The following is a 19140-nucleotide window of genomic DNA, read 5'->3' as shown; positions in this document are numbered from 1 at the left end:
CTCCAATTGACCTGCATTTGGCCAGAGGCGGTGCTGATTTCCATCCCTGCTTTAACTGATCCTCCACTTTGGGTACCTTAGTCATTTCTAGATGATTTTCTAAATAAGTGGAATCGTACGAACCCGACTGACGTCCAGGATCTGAATTCATCTTCAGTGTTTTATTCTGGAATGAAACATAAACATGATCAGAACATGAAACTTCACTTTCACATTAAATATGAACATATACATGTTAGAAAGAGTTAAACAGCAAAAAGCAGCATGTATGTTCACCCAATAGATCAGGAAGTGGAAATATCAGTATTGGTATTTTATCTGAAATCATTTATCGTAATTCAACAGAAACAATAAACAGATTTTTTTGTTGGTAAAGTTCTCTAATTCAGCGATAAAATTCAAATGTTTAGGTCAAACTGCTACTTTACATTTACCATTAATGTTTTATTCATTTCATGATAACCTGGTTCCATTTGGGAGGCAAAATTGAAAATTGAAAAAATGTTTTCTTTTGAAACAATCTGACCCTGAATTCACTTTCATGATTAAACTGGTTGCAGAAAACCAAAAAAAAAAAAAAAACATTAAAAATGATTCTAATAAGCAGAAATGTCACATATTTCCCATTTCTGGACTCACTGCAGGTAAAAGGTGGTTCTTACCGAAGGCTTATTGGTTTATTAATGTGATGTTTATGTTTTGCTGCTGAGCCCAGATGAAAGTTTTCTACCTTCTTCTTCGGGGCGGCGGACACCTCGGCCTCCAGGCAGTACTCCAGGATCTTCTGCGTGGGTTTCCTCTTCCTCTTCTTTTCAAGCACAGGAGAAACTTCTGCCAACCAAACAGAAACCATCAGAAACCAAAAACCTTCTGACTGAATCCACCGAGCAGAACCGGGTCCGGACCTTGGAGCCCAAACAAAAAGCAGCAGCAGCTTCGTTTCTTTTACATTCAGCGTGATTCAAGAACCCCGACCAGCTGCATAATCTTCACGTTTATTCTGCTAATACAACAAACGATGTGCCACAAAAACCAAAACTTTTATAAAGAAAATGTTGAAACTAACTGGAGTTAAAAATCAAATAAATCAACATCATGTTAGCAGGAAAAGGTTGAAATAACCTGGTCGCAAGCAAAACCTCAACTGAGATCAAATCCTGGAAGGAAAAGCTGCAGTTCGTAACTTTAATAAAAACATTTTATAGATATTTGTTCAAATGTTGTGACAGTTTGGGAAAAGATCGATCTCTTCCTTCTCCCAGTGCTAACGAGAAACAACCAAGCAGAGCCAGAAGGCGGGGCTTAGTGCTGTCGATCACAAACTTGTTTGGCGCTGCTTTCTGCTACACTGTAGGTAGCATAGCCTGTAGTCTTATGGCCAGTTAGCATAGCCATGCTAATGGCACATAAACAGTTTTCCTGTAAGCTGTTCCTCCTGCATTAGCACATTTAGCAGTGAGTACATGAGCTTGATTCACAGCACTAAGCCCTGCTTCCTGGTTCTGTTTTTGGTTCATTTCTTGGCGATAGCAGCTCAGAGAAAAGGTTGATCTGCTGATGAATGGTGACACTTTCAACAAAAACAAGATTTTAAAAAAGTTACGTACTGCCTCTTTAAAAGGAACGCTGCGTAAAGAGTTCAACGAAACGTCCTTTATAAATAAATGAAAAGCAGAAACATTACTGTTGCCTTTGACTAGGCCGTCTGACAGGGAGGGCTCCACTTCAGGGGGCGGAGTTAAGGAGTCGATGGAAAGCACCGGAAGCTCTTGGGTCGATGGCGGTTCTGCTTTGGGAATCTGGGTTTCTGCAGGCGTGTCTGGAGCCAACTCCTCTGGCGGCGGCGTCAGTATTTCAGGAAGTAAGGAGGACGATGAGCTGTCAGCCAGGTTCTTCTCCAAGTCCGAAAGCTCACACAGGGCAGCAACAGATTCGTTGGCCTAGTGGAGAAAAGATTGAGTAGGATTGAGGCTGGGCGACGTTTCCAGAAAACTCGATGCATCGGCCAGCCATCGTTTTTCAATTCGCCGTGGTTAAAGAGGCTCCAACGCAACCATCACGTATAAATTGTCCTTTAAATAAAAATCACTGCAAGTATTGTTTATTCGACAGACTATGAATGCATCACTAGCCCCCCCTATTGGTCAGTCTGGCTTGAGGCACTGCATGGGCCACTGACTGCTTCATTTTTCAAAATAAAAGCTTGATGAGCCGTGCTGCTTCATGGGTTGTTGTATTTGATGAAAGGAGAGTCTTTGTCTTCAGCAGCTGAAGTAAAAAGGAACATCGACCAACATATTAATGTGTATTAATGATTTTGATGATGGCACTCATGTAATGTTTGTTACCAGTTTTCTCTATTGTTGTTGATGGTGTTTTTATGACTTTATATTTTTGTGATTTTATGACGTAAAGCACTTTGAACTGCTACACAAATAAACCTGATTGAAATGGAGCCAGCAACAGGAAAAAACTTGAGATGATCGCTCACAATAATCTGAAATAAAAATAATTAACTCCTTCACCTCCAAAATTCTCACCTTCTGGATATTTCCACTATTATTTTGATCAGCAAAGACAGGTTAGGTTAAACTTTATTAATCCCATAGGGAAATTGAGGATATATATAAGATATATCAGTCTTGCACAGCAGAAACAAACTTAAAGCTGGTGGAAGAGTAAAATTCTGGCCTGATGAGTAAAAATATAAGAGATCAGATCAGAGAGAGAATAGAAATCCAAGAAAATGAGAATTTTTGACAAATTTTAGTTTTTCAGGGGACACATCAAATCTCAATGAATACTGTCTTCCCCAACAAGCACCGCTCTCTGAATCCAGTAAAACAAATGTGTTTATTGTCAAATCAGTCGATGATGTGAAAGAAAACAGCCACTGACAGTCAACATATATCAGGACTGGCTACAAATCATTTTAATAACTAAAAAAATTAGTTAAGTAGGATTTAACTGACCCTCCTGTTACTAAACATGAGTTTGACAAAAACCTTGTGACAATATTGCATTTACTAATTTTTTCAAGTTTGTCTAACTGAGTGACAGGCTGAAACAGTTTCAGCAGCAGATGTCACTAGTGAGAAATGAATGAAGCACCGAGTTATGAACCTTTGGGCAAAGCAAAGGGCTGGGAAGCTGAGGCCTCTAGTGATGGGATTTTCGGCTCCTTTTTGAGATGCGGCTCTAATGGCTCTTCTTACTGTGGAGAGCCGGCTCTTTCGGCTCCCAAACGGCTCCCCATATATATTTTTGACATTATTAATTAATTTATAGCTTAAACCTAATTTTATAATATTTTGTTTCATTATTGACATTGTTAAGCACTTATGATGAGTAAAAATGCCGCATAACAATGCTATAGCAATACCGATGCGTGTGATGTCCACATGTGCAGGTTGTTTGTCGAGCCTGCAGATAGGAAATGCTGACTTTGCACAGTCTGCACTCTGCCCTGGAGCTTGATGTAGCATTAAAATGAGTCCAAATCTTGCTCCGTTTTCTGTCACTCATTTATTTTCACCTATTCAGTTCTCACACTGACTCCCCTTCTTTCTGTGCTTCTTGACCGCTGAGTGAGTGTCTGTACATAAACACCTGCCGACGAACGCTATACAGCTTGGCCAGTTGCCTGCCGTTTCCACAAAAAAAGTGGAGATAAACTTTTTTTTCAGTGTTTTCCCGCCACATTATTAATTGAAACTATGTGTGATTGGTCAGATGTGTGGAGCACACGCTTGACATGAGGGCAGTGGACCGACCGAGGGAAAAAACTCTCCGCTCTAGCACTGGCAGAGGAGCAAAACGCGCAAGGAGAGGGAGAAGGGGGGGAGAGACAGCGAGGCACCGCAGGACAAAAAAAACGATGTGGGGAAAAACTATCGGCTCTGGCACTTGCAGAGCACAAGCACAACGACAGGGAGGCGGAGAGACAGCGATATACTGTAGAAAAAAACCGGCTCCCAAATAGGATCCTAAAACGGCTCCCATTGTGGAGCCGGTTCCAATCGTTCACTTCAAAGAGCCGGCTCTTAGAGCCGGATCGTTAGCGACCGACACATCACTAGAGGCCTCATTTGGCCATCACTAGCCCGGCTACGGCGCGGAGCTAACAACATGGCGGCAGCGGGAGCTCAGGTGAGCGGGCGAATGAAGGCCGAGTTCGTCGCACTTTTGAAATTCAGGTGGAGCGCGAGAGCGGCATGGCGGTTTTAGTTAACGCTACGTTGGAGCCGTATTCTCATGAATGTCATTGCAAAGGCAGCTGCTCAGCAAGAACAACTTCCAGATCCGCCAGTTCATGTGAACGCGACGTGAGGAGACAGGGTGTGAGTCCGGTTTAACGCGTCAACTGTAAAGCTCGCTCAAACCTAGCTGACCCCGAGCCTAGCTCAAACCTAGCTGACCCCGAGCCTAGCTCAAACCTAGCTGACCCCGAGCCTAGCTCAAACCTAGCTGACCCCCAGCCTAGCTCAAACCTAGCTGACCCCGAGCCTAGCTCAAACCTAGCTGACCCCCAGCCTAGCTCAAACCTAGCTGACCCCCAGCCTAGCTCAAACCTAGCTGACCCCCAGCCTAGCTCAAACCTAGCTGACCCCGAGCCTAGCTCAAACCTAGCTGACCCCGAGCCTAGCTCAAACCTAGCTGACCCCGAGCCTAGCTCAAACCTAGCTGACCCCCAGCCTAGCTCAAACCTAGCTGACCCCCAGCCTAGCTCAAACCTAGCTGACCCCGAGCCTAGCTCAAACCTAGCTGACCCCCAGCCTAGCTCAAACCTAGCTGACCCTGGCTATTGTTTGTCCCAATGTATTTGCAAAACCAGTCCAAGGCCTTAGAGAAACCGCGCTGAATCAATAATCTGGTTTGGATTTTCTATGGAGGATGTCCAACAAAAATGAGGTCATTTGCGAAACCTGTAAACAAAAGATTGATTTCAAATTGATTTCACCATCTAATAAGTTTTCCATAGGCTTGTGTTTTTAGCACAGAATCTGTAGAAAGCTGACAATATTCAGGGGTATTAACGTCTCCATTTGGACTTCAGCTTCTTTATTAGTTTAGGATTATTTCCTATTTTTTTCTTTGACCATTTTGTGTGATGTGCTTAGTATCACAATAAGAGCAATTGTTAGGTTTGTTAGGTTAAAATGACTAACAATTGTTATTTAAAAGGTTTTCAGATGCTCTGTGTGCTGTGATTACACAAGTCTTAATGGGATTTGCAGACTTTGCCTGAATTTGGCAGCGTTTACCATTATTGCGCTTTTTGTGGTTTGATGCTCAAAACTGGCAACATGTGCTAATAGTTTGATACGTGTGGCCTGTCCAGGTCCTGCTGAGTTTAGAATAACTTCAACTTTTGTTTCTTTAATCTTGACTTTTTTTGCTATATGGTTTTGTTTATTAAAGGTCTAGTGTTGACACCAGAAAGAGGCAGTATTGTTTTTTCATTAATGAAAAACATCTTTGTGCAACTGATGGCTACAATAAAATATTTGAATTTATTCTGATTTTGTTTAGGAATAAAAAAAACGTGACTGGTCCATTTGAATAGAGTACTCCGATGGCATTTTACATGCTATATAGATTAAGATAACAATGGAGATTATTTTAAAATATCATGATATATATTGTGTATGTAGCAAAAATATTGAGATATTAGATTTTCCTCCTATCGCCCAGCCCTAGTTGTGAGAACGATGTTTGATTCCTGGAACCCAAACTGCCTGATTGCAGACGAACTAAAGCCGATGTTTGACTATAGAGACAGAACAGAGCTCACCTTTCCAAACAGCTGGAGAGACTTTTTGGGTTTCTTCCTTGGGGAGAAAATCTGGTTGTAATCTTCAGTCCATTCAAGAAGTCTCTTGCTGGGTTTTCGTATTCGTTTATGTTCTGGAAACACAAAAGGAAGGAAATCATTCAACACACTGTAGATACTTATTGAGTAACTAACTTGTAAATGAGCGAATCACACAGGAACAACTCAATAAGTTTAGATTTGGTGAAGATGACTTTCTGAAAATCAACCTGAGCTTTAGAAAGGGAAGACATTCAGGATATGTTGACTGGCCCGGTTTGGCTTGGTCTTACTGCTCCAGAAACTGATGATCTACTGGCTAATGCCACCTCTGATTGGACAACCAGTCAAACTTTGAAAGAAACGGGCTACAGCAGCAGAAGACCAAGCAGGTGCCACTCTGATTAGCCAAGAACAGAAACCTGAAGCTAACCAAAATGGTTGGATGAATGCGGCCTGCCCGTCAGACACAGGCCACATTTCAAAAGATCAGAAATGGATTGGATTTAGAACCACATATAGCCTGGGTTGCCTTTGGAAAAATTTGATCTGTGTTGTTCAGACTGTCATGAAAAGATCAGATGCAGGTCGTGTTAAGGCAAAAAAAGGGGTTTGAGTCACTTCAGTCTGCAGAGTGAATGTAGCCTAACAGACAGGAAAACTTTGGTTGTTGCAATAAGTCTTGGAAAAACAATTCATCCAAAGTCTGGAATAGTTTTGAATGTTTACTCTGATTTTAGTCTGATCTGTAGTAAATGCACAGATATTCACCTTCATCTACATTACAGGTGTTTTATCTCAGCTCTAATGGCAGGAAGACATCAGCTTTCATGTTCAGTTTATCACATTTCACAAAATGGAAAATATTGTGCTACAGAAAATGCCAACTTTCCATTGTTGTTATTTTTGTAAGGACGGTACATCAGACTGTCCTTACCGGCTGCAATCTTGTCTTGTTCCTCAGCTTCAAGAATCAAGTCCTGTCTCTTGTTCATCATGTCGCCTCTGAGGCTGGTTGGCTGCTCCAGGATGAGTGTCGGACATTCCCTCCTTTTCGGAGGAACACCAACCTGCTGGCTGCCCTTCAGTCTTTCCCATCTCTGCTGCTCCTCTTGCCCACCAACGTCTCCACTGCAGCCAGCCTGGATCCAGCTACTGCCAATTTGTACATCCATTATTTTTGAAGTAATATCTGCTGTTGGCCAGGAAGTGATTCCTGTTGCTGACGTTACTCCAGAAAAACCAGGTCCAGGCACTCTGCGATTGGTTTTCCCTTTCAACCAATGGCTGCCACTCTTTCTGCTACAGGGCCTCTTGAGTTTCTGGCCTTTACCACATCTGTTCTGTCCAATCACACTTTTGTCTGGGACTGGGTCGGTTTTGCTAAGAACACGTGTGTGGCCGTGTCCTTCCAGTGGAGCCTTATGTGGCATCATCAGCGGCTCCACCTTCACATGTGCACTGGGTGGCCCAATCTCTAACTCTAGGGGCGCGCCTTCTCGCTCTCTAGTGTCATGCAAGTCCTTCAACATCATAAGAAAAGTGCTAAACTGGTATTTTGAGTGTGGCCTGAAAGAGACCGGCTTTCCATTGCTGCCATTTGGTAAGGATTGAAAGGAAACCTCCGTAACATTCTTGAAGGCTTTCAGGAAGGAAAATGGTGATGGAGGTGATGGAGGTTGTGTTGTTGGGGGCAGATCTTCGTGCTTTGCCTTAACTATAGATGTAAGGGGTATGAAGTCCATTGGCGGAGTTGAAGAAACTGAAAGGTCTTCATCTTCACTTTTAACATCAGTTTCAAAATCATCTGAGTCAGAGAACAGTACGGAAGGGGAGCTACATCTAGAAAAGCAATCACCATTGTCAACATGAGTAGATTTTAGAAATTTTAAATTAGTGCAAATATCAAATTTGGGCTCAGCAGAATCCTGAACTGTGTCCAGAGGTTTGCTCAGCTTAGTTTGCTCAATCGCCTGCTGGGCTTTTCTACGCTTCCTCTGGTCGACGACCTGCAAGGCCTTCAGCGCTCTGGTCATCAGCCGACTGCTGGCTGGAAGATGGGCCGGCTGGTCTTTCAGGACTTTTTGAATTTCTTTAGCCTGCTTCAGTTTGTGAACAGCTTTTCTGGATTTTGGAGCAGGCCGACTTTCAGGGAGGTGAGGACTTCCTGTTGGAGAAGCTGCAGTTTTAGTAGATGAAGTGTTTTCCTCTGAGCAGTCTGGCTGGTCAGACGATGTCTTTGTTTGACTGCAAACAGAAATGTCTTTACATTCTAACCTGTTTGATTCATTGCACGATAAGGCGGTGATACTTTCTAGACTGACGTTTGACGCTGGGATACGTTCTACTTCGGGGCTGCTCAATGCATCAGAAAGTTTTGTGGAAGTGAGAGCGTCATTTCCAGATGTCCTAGCATTCTTTCTAGGTGTGGGAGCGTTGTTTCCAGGTATAGGAGCATTTTTTCCAGGTGTGGGAACATTTTTTCCAGGTGTGGGAGCATTTTTTCCAGGTGTGGGAACATTTTTTCCAGGTGTGGGAGCATTGTTTCCAGGTGTGGGAGCATTGTTTCCAGGTGTCTTAGCGTTGTTTCCAGGTGTGGCAGCGTTGTTTCCAGGTGTGGGAGCGTTGTTTCCAGGTGTCTTAGCGTTGTTTCCAGGTGTCTTAGCGTTGTTTCCAGGTGTGGGAGCATTGTTTCCAGGTGTCTTAGCGTTGTTTCCAGGTGTGGGAGCGTTGTTTTCAGGTGTGGGAGCGTTGTTTCCAGGTGTCTTAGCGTTGTTTCCAGGTGTCTTAGCGTTGTTTCCAGGTGTCTTAGCGTTGTTTCCAGGTGTCTTAGCGTTGTTTTCAGGTGTGGGAGCATTGTTTCCAGGTGTCTTAGCGTTGTTTCCAGGTGTGGGAGCATTGTTTCCAGGTGTCTTAGCGTTGTTTCCAGGTGTGGGAGCGTTGTTTCCAGGTGTCTTAGCGTCGTTTCCAGGTGTGGGAGCGTTCTTTCCAGGTGTGGGAGCGTCGTTTCCAGGTGTGGGAGCATTTTTTCCAGGTGTGGGAGCATTTTTTCCAGGTGTGGGAGCGTTGTTTCCAGGTGTCTTAGCGTCGTTTCCAGGTGTGGGAGCGTTGTTTCCAGGTGTGGGAGCATTTTTTCCAGGTGTGGGAGCGTTGTTTCCAGGTGTCTTAGCGTCGTTTCCAGGTGTGGGAGCGTCGTTTCCAGGTGTGGGAGCATTTTTTCCAGGTGTGGGAGCATTTTTTCCAGGTGTGGGAGCGTTGTTTCCAGGTGTCTTAGCGTTGTTTCCAGGTGTGGGAGCGTTGTTTCCAGGTGTCTTAGCGTCGTTTCCAGGTGTGGGAGCGTTGTTTCCAGGTGTGGGAGCGTTGTGTTCAGGCGGTGACTCTGATGACAGCCGAAGCAGGCCAGACTCACTTCTAGCTCGTAGCTTCTTGACTGAGACCTTGATGAATTTTGAAGGTGTAATTTGATCTGTGGAGACGCTCGTTTTGCTGCCTGTCAAGTCTGATTTATTAGCTGCTGCTTTATTCACATTACTATCTGATGTTTTCTCTTTCTTATTGCATTCACTTCTGTTAGTAGTGACATGGGTCAGACATGAGTGTAAATATTTGTTTTGCTCTATCTCCTTTCGTATCAGTTTCACAAACGGGAGTCTGCATTTAGAGACCAGATGTTTTTGTTTTTCTAATATTGAGACTGGATCTCTTTTTTCGACTTTGAAACAGGGCCTCAAAGTCTGCTTGCTTTCTTTCTCCTGGTCAGAAGGTTTTTCAGTTTTATCAAGTTGTTCAGTAGCAATTACGACAGAAAGTTCAGTTGAACTTACAGATGTTACCATCTTTGGAGAATCTGAGTCGTCATTAAAACCGACATTCTTGGAGGGATGAAAGTCTTTTTCAACATCTGGGTCGTCAGACGAAATGCTCGAAGGGTTTATTTTGGTCTCAGAAGTCTGTTTGTCGTCAGTGGACAGCTGGGCCTTTGGTTTGTCCAAAGACCCGCCTCTTCCTTCAACAGGGTTGGCCTCATTGGCCTTACATTTCTCAGATACTGAATGTTCATGTATCGGACCATTATCTGTTGACTTATTAGTGTCTGCCAGTATGACCGGGTCACTGGACTCAGCGCCGACCAACGAGGCGGAGGGAACCGGTGCCTTCTTACTAATGGTGGATAAGTGCTTTTTCTTACAGGGGCCCTTACTAAAGAGGGAGTGGTCTGACACTGGGCTGGTAGTTTTAGGTCGCCGGTCTCTGCCTGATTTACTGAACCACAGTCCGGTTTGGGTCTCTGGCTGCTTCTTTAGCTCTTTGACTGCAGTCGCAGACGGCTGGCATGGAAGCAGCTTCGGTTGACGCTCAAGTGCTTTAGGACACAAAATCTTCGGGACCGAGTCGAGATCAGAGTAAGGGCACTCTCTGTTGTCTCTGTGAGACTGATCAAGACTGCAACACAATGTGTTTTCATTCCCAAGGTCCTGAAGGGATTTGCTTTGCTTCTTCTTGCTAGAAGTTTTCTTTAAAGTGCTTGGTTTTGTCTGTGTTGTAGCTGCAGACGAGGTGGATCCATTTGTTAAGTGAAACGATTCAGAAACAGCGGGACCCGGCAGAGAGGGCGAGGGAACGGCTGGGTGGGGCTTCCTCTGTCTTTCTGCCGGGGAACTGCAGGAAAAGGTTTGATCTGTGGATGGAGCCAGAGACGGAGAAACGTCGGGTCGTCCAGACAGAACAGATTCAGCCTCGGCCACACTGCATCTCCACGAATGCTGGAAACGCTTAGGGATCTGCAGCAAGACAAGAAAACGTGTCCGTAAGAGTTATTTAACCAAAACAACAGACTGGTATCTTTTCATGATGCTTTTGGTAGTCACAGATTTCTGTTAGGGTCTTAGATTAGAGCTACCGTCCCACAATAAAGCAAAGGACCAACCTTTCATCACAACACGCGCCATGCAATAATTCACAATTGAACACTTACAGTGTTTCTGTTGTTCTGCTCTCTTTGCTTGCTTCTTCGTCTCAAAAGGAGAAGTTGGTCGAACTCAAAGCCTCCGTGAAACGCCTGAGTTGATTTTTCCTCCACCCAAACGAACTCCTTCGGCTCCCCAAAGGTCCGGACGTGATACAGCCGACAGAGCCGGTCGCAGGGCTCTGCAAAGAAACCAATACCTGTTGATTATTTTTAGAATGTGGGAATTACAACAGTAATACCCAGAAAGTACAGAATGAGTTAACAATATGCTGAAATATGGATAAAACATCCAACAAGGTGGTTGAAAATGCTAAAACATAAATCATTAGCGCAAAAATAATTTGGCAAAGTACAAGAAAAAAGCACAAGTGTAAAGACTGATTTCTGAAAATATGTTGCAATTTCAAACAAAATCTTATGATCTGCAGAAAAAATAATTATTTTCCAGTTGAGTTACAATCGTTGTGTCTGACATGTTGACGGAAAGAATCAATAGTTGCAGGAAACGTGTTGAGAAAAAACAAAACAAATTAAGTTGGAGAAGATTCAGGCTGAAGTTGCCAGGAAGCAATTATCCTCCAGGTGAGTCGTTTCCATAGCGACGACCCACCTGGAGTAAAACAAGGTCAAACTGAAACCAAGCTCAACATCGATTAGTAACGATTAATCGTTTTAATCATTACGGAAATAATTGTCAATTAATTTAGTGATCGATTAATCGTTAACTGAATCATAAATCTGGATCTGACTGAATCAAACGGGTTTGCGGTTCTACCTTTCATCCTGTGATGGACGCCCAGCGCCGGGTCGGCCAGCACCTCACACGGCCACCAGGGCCGGCGGCCGAACTTGGCCCAAACGATTTCCCCCTCAGCGAACTTGACCGGCGGCGGAGGCTTTTTCCTCGAGCCGCTCGGCTGCTGCAGGAGACGAACACTCTGAACAAACCCACACAGTTTTCTCCTGCAGTTACTTCACAAGCAGGCAGATAAACCAGAAGTAAATGTTTCTGACCTTTGACCTCTTTAATTCTGTTTTCCATTGATTAATAAACAATTTCACACCACAAAACAAACTGCAGCAAAATTTAACAGTAAATCCTTCAGTTGTTTGAGTCGATGAGTGGGTCTGAACTACACTGTAAAAACATACTTTGTCTCTAGGACGTTTTATCTTACTGTGTTGTTTCATTGTCTTTTAAATGGATTTAAGTTTTTAAAGGTTGATTTGGAGACACCTACTGCACATTAGCCAATATAAATGGAAATGTTAGTTTTCTGTTTTTATGCTTATCTACAGTTGGACGACACGGCAGAAAACAATATCTCATATCAGCTAATATTGATCATTATTGATTTGATTTTGTTCAGTTTGCTGAACTGTTTGATCCAATTTTTATTCACATTTTCTATTTTTAAGCATCTATGAGGAGAAACCTGGAACTGCTGCAACAGGCTGTTGCTAGGTAACCAAAGAGTGAGCGAGTTGCTAGGTAACCGAAGAGTGAGCGAGTTAGTTGATGCTACCCAGCTAGCTTAGCCAATCGTGAGAGTTTGAGCGGGTCAAGTCTGTCCTCTGCCTACATCTCCCAGAATACCGTGCAGTTCTGAATCAGAGTTCAGTGAATATTCTATATATTGATTATTCTATCAGACATATTATCTATCGATATGGCAATAGATATCATTGATTTATTGCCTACCACCGTCCGCCATGCAGGCCAGTCATCAAACAGGAAGAGCTCCGAGTCGCTGTCCCACTCATCCTCTGAGCCGTCCCAGTACCGCCGGCGCTGACCCGAGGACTGGGAGCGCGTCACCACCTTGGGCGCCGCCGCCGCCTCTGGGTCCAGACGAGCGTCTGCGGGGGTGAGCTGCGGCGCGGTCTGCGGCTGGTTGCGTTTGTCCAGGAAACCCGGGCCGGGCGCGGCGCTCTGCGGCTCCTCGTCGACGCCGTCGGCCTCAAGCAAAGCCGAGTCGAAGTGCAGCAGGCCGTTGGCGAAGGGGCTGCTGCTGTCCAGAGAGAAGGCCGGGCTCGGCGGGCTGGACGGAGAGTCGCCTCCCGTTTTCTCAGAAACAGCAGATTGGTGGAAACAAATAGCAGGAAAGTCTTTACTTTCACTTTGGAGATCCGTTTGCTTTCGACCAGAAGAAGACGAGACGTCAACGTCTTCCTGGGAGACAGAATACTGTCTGTGCTCCGCCCAGCAGTCCTCCATCCTGACCCTGTCCCTCTGGTTGGACCCCCAGTCCCAGCGCCGGTCGGGCCCCCGGCTCGGCAGCACCAGGTCGGGCCGGCTCACCATCTTGGTGAGGTGCTGCAGCCTCCGCAGGGGGCTGTATGAGGAGGAGGAGGAGGAAGAGTGGTCTGACTGGATGTAGCCGTAGACAGACGCGTGTTTGAGGGAGGAGGCGGCGGCCGACATGGCCGGGCCGACGCAGCACGGGTCGCGGGCCGGGGTCAAAGGGCAGCTGGACTTCCTGTCAGGGCCTTTGGAAGGCCCGCTCATTCTGACATGATCCGACCCTGAAACAGGAAGAGCAGACCGTTAGCATCGCTAGCACAGAAACACCCTAATTCCACATCCTTTTACCTGAAAACACATTTCAGATGATATGATAATCGATTGTTCTGATGGTTTCAGCAAATTGTCTTGTTTTAGAGTCTTTATTCTCCATTTAACCATCGATTCATGAATTAGTTGACAATTTTTTCAACAACTGGTTAATCTGATTAATCGTTTCAGCCCCAATTTAAAACTGAAACAACAAAAGTCTACAGTTATAAATGATCCATTTCTAACTTCCAGCATTAAATGAAAGTTTTAACCAGGATGATTATCCAGTGATTAATTCAGCCTTTAGGTTCACCTAAAGACTAAAATATTAACGTCTTTTTATATTTATCTTATAAATAGTGTGAAAGCATATTTGCTTATTTCAGAGCCAGAGCAACTTTAACCATGTTGGCAACACTGAAGGCAATATGTCTCTAAACTGTAGCCATAGAAAATTAAAAAGTCATAAATTATCCCATTCATTGTTATAGAAATCTGAGCTCAAATAAACTTAGTTTCACCGTAACTCATGATGACAGATGCAGTGATAAAGTCTTTATACTTTATTTCTTTTAGCTTCAGTATTAAGAAAATAAACAGCAATATAATAAACATTATATAAAATAACAGCAATATAAATCAATGAAACAAGAAAATAAATCACATAACAGCTGATATAATAAGTGATAACAGAGCAGCTAATTTAAAAGCTGTTTTATTATTGTTGTATTTACCCGCCTGAAACCAGCCTATTGTAAAAAAATAATAATGTTTTTGTGACTCAGATAAAATGAGATATTTTTGGTTTAATTATAGTTTAGAGTCACATAAAAACAGGGTAAAGTATATATTAGATATGTGTCAAAATAATTCACCGCCAAAACAAAAGATTCATGATAGTTTAAGTGCGAAATGGAAGAAGAAAAATAAGAAAATGCAAAATGTTTCAAATTGAACCGCTGATTAATAAAGTTAGCTAAAGTTGGAAACTTTAAAATCATCTCTGTTTTTAATATTTCTTTGGGCTGCAATGAATCGTTAGTTTTCTGTTTTCAGAGTGTTGTGATATTACTATGCAGGAATAATCTGAGCTGTAAACTGCAGCTCTGTTTCCTCATCAGATCTGAATGAAGCCAAAATAAAACATGAATCCTATTTTGCTTATTGTACAATCTAGATTGCTCACATACTCAATTTAACACAGTATTGACCTCTGACCCCTCTGCAGTCAAATATTTGATTAAAATATAAACATTCAATTAGCTAACCTTCAGTTACTTCAACTGTTTGGATGTAACCTTTTGAATAAAAGTAACCCTAACAAACCGATGCGTCAGCATCTAACTAACTTTATATTTCCTGTCGGACCAAATAAAAACTCCATTTTAAATTAGTTTTCTGATTCAGAGGTTAATAAGTGGAGAACCGCTGACCTTAAATCTCCTCTAAGTCCTAAAGCTAAAGAAGTTCATTTTAAAATTCTCAATAACTTTTTTCCATCCAGGGAATTATTAAGACAAAGATTCAACTTTGATACCAACAGCTGGACCTTTTGTGACAACGACTGAAACAACAGATCGTCTCTTTTTCTATTGTGTGCAAACTGGAACATTTTGGAGGAACTTTCAGGACTGGATCTCATCCAAACTTTCCTCCATCATCCCTTAAAAAGAGAGGATCTAATATTTGGAAAAACCCACAGAGACAGAAGAACCTCATTCTTCACAACCTGCTGATCCTCACCAGATTCTTCATCCACTCCTGTAAATGGGGAAATAGAAATCCTGACTTTTCAGCTTTTAAAAACCTTTTAATGGACAAAAATCACTTCAGAACCTAAAACTGATGAAAAACCAGCAGGAATAAATACAGCTCTATTATGAACTGAATTTATGTGAGAAATAAAGCCTCTTTTTCTTTTTCTGTTTGTTTTTGTCCTGCTTTCTCTCTGTTTGATGTCTGACACATTTTATTTATTTATATTTTATTGTCTTATAATTATATTTGTGTCTTAAGCCTGTCAGACTTGATTTCTTCATGTATCTACATGCCACGTGATCTTGTACAATTGTTCAAAGTGTTTAATAAAAAATAAAAAAAAACAAAAACATGGATCCTGCAGCGGCGCGTCCTGACGTCACATTCAGCTGAAAACACGGAGCTGCCGGTCTGCGCTGCTATCGCGAGATGTTGGAAATGACATCCAACGCGATAAGGTCAGGCAGGAATCTCATGGACGCGCGGCGGCCAATCAGGCCCGCTACGTCAGGTTACGTGATTAAAAAAAACATCAGGAATTGGGATTAACAGAGCTACGCGCGCGCGTGAGTGTGTGCGTGCGTGTCTCCACGCATGAGGAAAAGTGTGTGTGTGTGTGTGTGTGTGTGACGACATGTGTGCATTATGCATGCGGCGGCTTGATGGATGGAAATAAAACCCAAAGGCGACAAAAAAACAAGTTCAGCAACGCACACCAGCACGCACGCGCGCAGACACACGCACGCGCTTCCACCGACATATGCGGGGCTATGAGCGTCAGAAAGAGCAGAAATCACGCAGAAAACGCCGCATGTCGCGGGATGTGCCGCCTGAATCTTACCATTCCGGTGTAGCGCAGCGCCGCCGCGCCGCGCCGCCGCCTCATTCTGGCGGATAAACGGCCCAATTTCAGGATTTTTGAGAGCGGATGAGGCGAGTCCCCGCGGCAGCACTTCCTAGGCCCGGATCCTGAGCTCTCTCTCTCTCTCACCCATTCCCCCTCCAACACACACACTCCCCTCCTCCAAAGCATGCGCTAACCCAGCGGCCCGGGAACAGCCTCACATCACAAATTCCTCTGTTTGCTTTGGAATAACTTTATAATCCCGTTTCTAATCCAGTCTGAGGGCGGCTGCTCTGCTGGCCGCTTCCTGCCGGCAGACACTCGGCCGGCCGTCACCGCCGCTCAGCGCATCTTCATCACCAAAACCCAGAAAATCACCAAAACAGCCAGAAGCCCCGCCCCTTTTCTGCATCCTTCATAATTAACCCCGTCACCTGCCGGGAGCCGCGCGATTCACTCAAACATCGCTGCGAAAGATTCATGTGATGGTGCAAAAGAAAAAAATATAAGTTAGAATATTGTTTTATTGTAAATTATTTTTAAAATATTTCTTATATCTCAGATGCAGCTAGATTTAGTATTTATTTAATAATTGATTTGTGATGACTAGCATCATGCTAGTTATCAGCTGTTGCATAACAAATATTTTGGCACCCTGCTGTGGATTATTAAAACTAAATATAAATAACCAGGTCCAATCAGGTCACAGGTCAGAAAAACAATTTCATTCAAACTAACAACTGAGGAGAACTGTGTCGGTCAGCTGGACACTGACAACTTGTTGAATTTTTAAAATTCTATTTAAGTTAAATTAATAAAATATTAATTTGATCAATTATCAATTAGTGGGCGTGGCTAACACCAGGCCCACTAATTGCAGGTTAACCAATCAGATGAGTCCTAAACCATCTCTGACCTCTCACTGTAATTCTTCCTGCAGCCCACAGGGGGCGATAATCTGCTGCCGACAGAGAAAACAGAAAGAAATTTTTAAAGTTATTTTTAGCATTTGTGTCCTTCTGGTTGCTAATACATAAATTAGCCAAATCATCCGAGTCCCATTCATTTTCCAACTGTAAAATATGATGAATCAAAACCATTTGGTTCTGCCCAGCTGGCTGCTGGTCCATATTTAAAATCTGTAGATTGTAGAAAATGACTCTAGATGTTGGGTTGTTGGCACTTTGATCTAAAATTAACTCAATGACAATCAGAACGGCGTTAAATGGTAAAATCTTGTTCCTGATGTGAATCACAGTCTGTTTGGCGCCACCCTTCGGACGGGAGTATAACTGCAGGTAAAGCTGGACTGCGCCCCCTAGTGGACAGGTACAGATTATAATTACGCCACACGGGCCTTTAAGTCCTTGAGACAAGAAATATTGAAATATTCTATAAAATTAAATCATTACTTTTATTAACATTTTTGTATAATTTTAACAAATTAATATTTTTTTAAATTGCTGGATTATTTGTGTTTATTGATAAATGTTTTCCTCAACAATAAGTTTCTATATTGGTAATTATTTACTGCATTTAAAAATCTGTGTTGAAATTCAAACTTAATGATGAATAATTTTTGGCCCTCGATGCTTCAGGGATCCTAAACACAAAACCACAGAATGAAGAATCAATGGATCGGTTCCGACATGTCCTCCTCCGCTACCTGATCAGGAAGAAAAGCTCCAGCTGTCCGCCGGAACCACCGGAACCAGCCAGAACCAGAACCGGCTGCCGTCCGAGCCACCGAGCCGCGCCATGTCTCTTCAAAATGGAGGTCCTCCAAAGGCGAGAGGGGAAACGGAAAACAGGCCACAAAGTGTTAATGCATGTTCGGTATGAGGGTGACCCAAACCCGGAGGAACCGAGCCGCACATCGAACCTCTGCTGCGGTTCTGGAGGAAATCCTTCCAGCTTTTCCCCACGGCGGCAGATATTAGTTTCCTCTGCTTATGTTACAGAGCAGAGCCACAGTTATATCCCTCGTGTGTGTGTGTGTGTGTGTGTGTGTGTGTGTGTGTGTGTGTGTGTGTGTGTGTGTGTGTGTGTGTGTGTGTGTGTGTGTCATACGTAAAACAGCAGCAGGACATTTACTGAGACTTTCAGCGCCGCCTGAGCTGCTTTCCTCCCGGGTTTGTTGCTTGTTGCGGCGGCCAGCGCGGCGCGGCGCGGCGCGGCGCGGCGCTTCTCCTGCCTTCCTGTTCGCTTCCAGCCGCTCTCACCAAAGCTTTGGGATTCCTCTGCCTTTATCTGAGGGGATGGGCAGCTTTCACACTGACTGCTCAATGCGTCCGCACAGACACGCGCATCCGTGCGGGCATCGGGCGGAGATGCGGGGAACCTGAGTGGCAATGGCCGCAGAGCCTCATGACTGTGGGCGGGTTGGAGCGTGGCGCCGCGGCGCCTCGCAGCTCCGTGGGGTCATCGCTGGGAACAAACGGAGAAGCAGCAGCAGAAACCTGGACACTCACAGCAGCTTCCGCTCATTTCACGTCACGTTTTGATTTCCAGTAACAGCAGCAGCCGGGCTGGACTCAGAACCCAGAAACTGATTTATTCAGACGGGACCGGGCCTGCTGCGGCTTTCAGCTGCGCAGAACAGCGCCACTTTGGGCTGCACTGCGCAGCTCCGAGTCTCTGTGATCAGCCGGAAAAAATCTGATTCCAGTCTGAAACATCATGGCTGCTTTTCTGCCGCTTCAGACTCCGAGAAAAACCAGCAGGGGCGATTCCTGAGGGAGCGGCCGCCGGGCGCCTCATGCCCCCCCATGGTGTACTTATATATATGTACACACTCAGAGTTCTTATTAAACTATCAGAATAATGATTTGAGATTTGCATTAAAATGTCATTTTTAGCATCTTGCTACATTTAGTTGACCATCAGCATCAAATTCTCTGTTTTCAGATAATAATTAATAATAATTTATTTCACAGAGAGAATCACCCATCTGATCAAACCAGACCTTCAAAACTCTATCAAAGTTTTTTTCTCATTGAAAAACTTTTTCTCATATTTTCAGTAACTTCTTGTTTTTTGTTTGTGATTTTTCTACAACTTTATTCTTGAATTATCATGATTTTGTTTTCACAATTTAAAAAACAGGATCTGTTAACAATGATCCAATGAATGAAAATTTAATTTTTGTTCCGTTTCTGTTATTACATTTACATGAAGACGTTCTAATTACAATCTTTGTT

The 19140-nt window shown here is 43.7% G+C and overlaps 1 protein-coding gene across 5 annotated transcripts in view; it reads right to left on the bottom strand.

The window, feature by feature from the left end:
- The window catches only part of LOC102216707 (histone-lysine N-methyltransferase, H3 lysine-36 and H4 lysine-20 specific-like), a 29319-nt gene extending 11366 nt beyond the window's left edge, over nt 1-17953 (bottom strand). The window contains exons 1-9 of one of the 5 annotated variants that reach the window (XM_023342002.1): nt 17607-17953; nt 12484-13307; nt 11557-11719; nt 10788-10960; nt 6750-10593; nt 5795-5907; nt 1685-1940; nt 731-831; nt 124-166 (exon numbers count right to left, since the gene is read on the bottom strand). In XM_023342002.1, coding sequence (XP_023197770.1) covers nt 124-166; nt 731-831; nt 1685-1940; nt 5795-5907; nt 6750-10593; nt 10788-10960; nt 11557-11719; nt 12484-13290 — 5500 coding nt within the window. In that variant the 5' untranslated portion in view covers nt 13291-13307; nt 17607-17953. Of the gene's footprint in view, nt 1-123; nt 167-730; nt 832-1684; nt 1941-5794; nt 5908-6749; nt 10594-10787; nt 10961-11556; nt 11720-12483; nt 13308-15937; nt 16384-17606 lie in introns of those variants that run through there. The other 4 variants (XM_023342001.1, XM_023342004.1, XM_023342006.1 and 1 more) reach the window with 4 other exon arrangements.
- Between the last annotated feature and the right edge of the window lie 1187 nt (nt 17954-19140).

The sequence above is a fragment of the Xiphophorus maculatus genome, chromosome 11 (assembly GCF_002775205.1).
Source record: "Xiphophorus maculatus strain JP 163 A chromosome 11, X_maculatus-5.0-male, whole genome shotgun sequence".
Classification (NCBI taxonomy): Eukaryota; Metazoa; Chordata; class Actinopteri; order Cyprinodontiformes; family Poeciliidae; genus Xiphophorus; species Xiphophorus maculatus.
The sequence above is the reverse complement of the archived record's forward strand: the minus strand, read 5'-3'. Positions and strand labels throughout refer to the sequence as shown.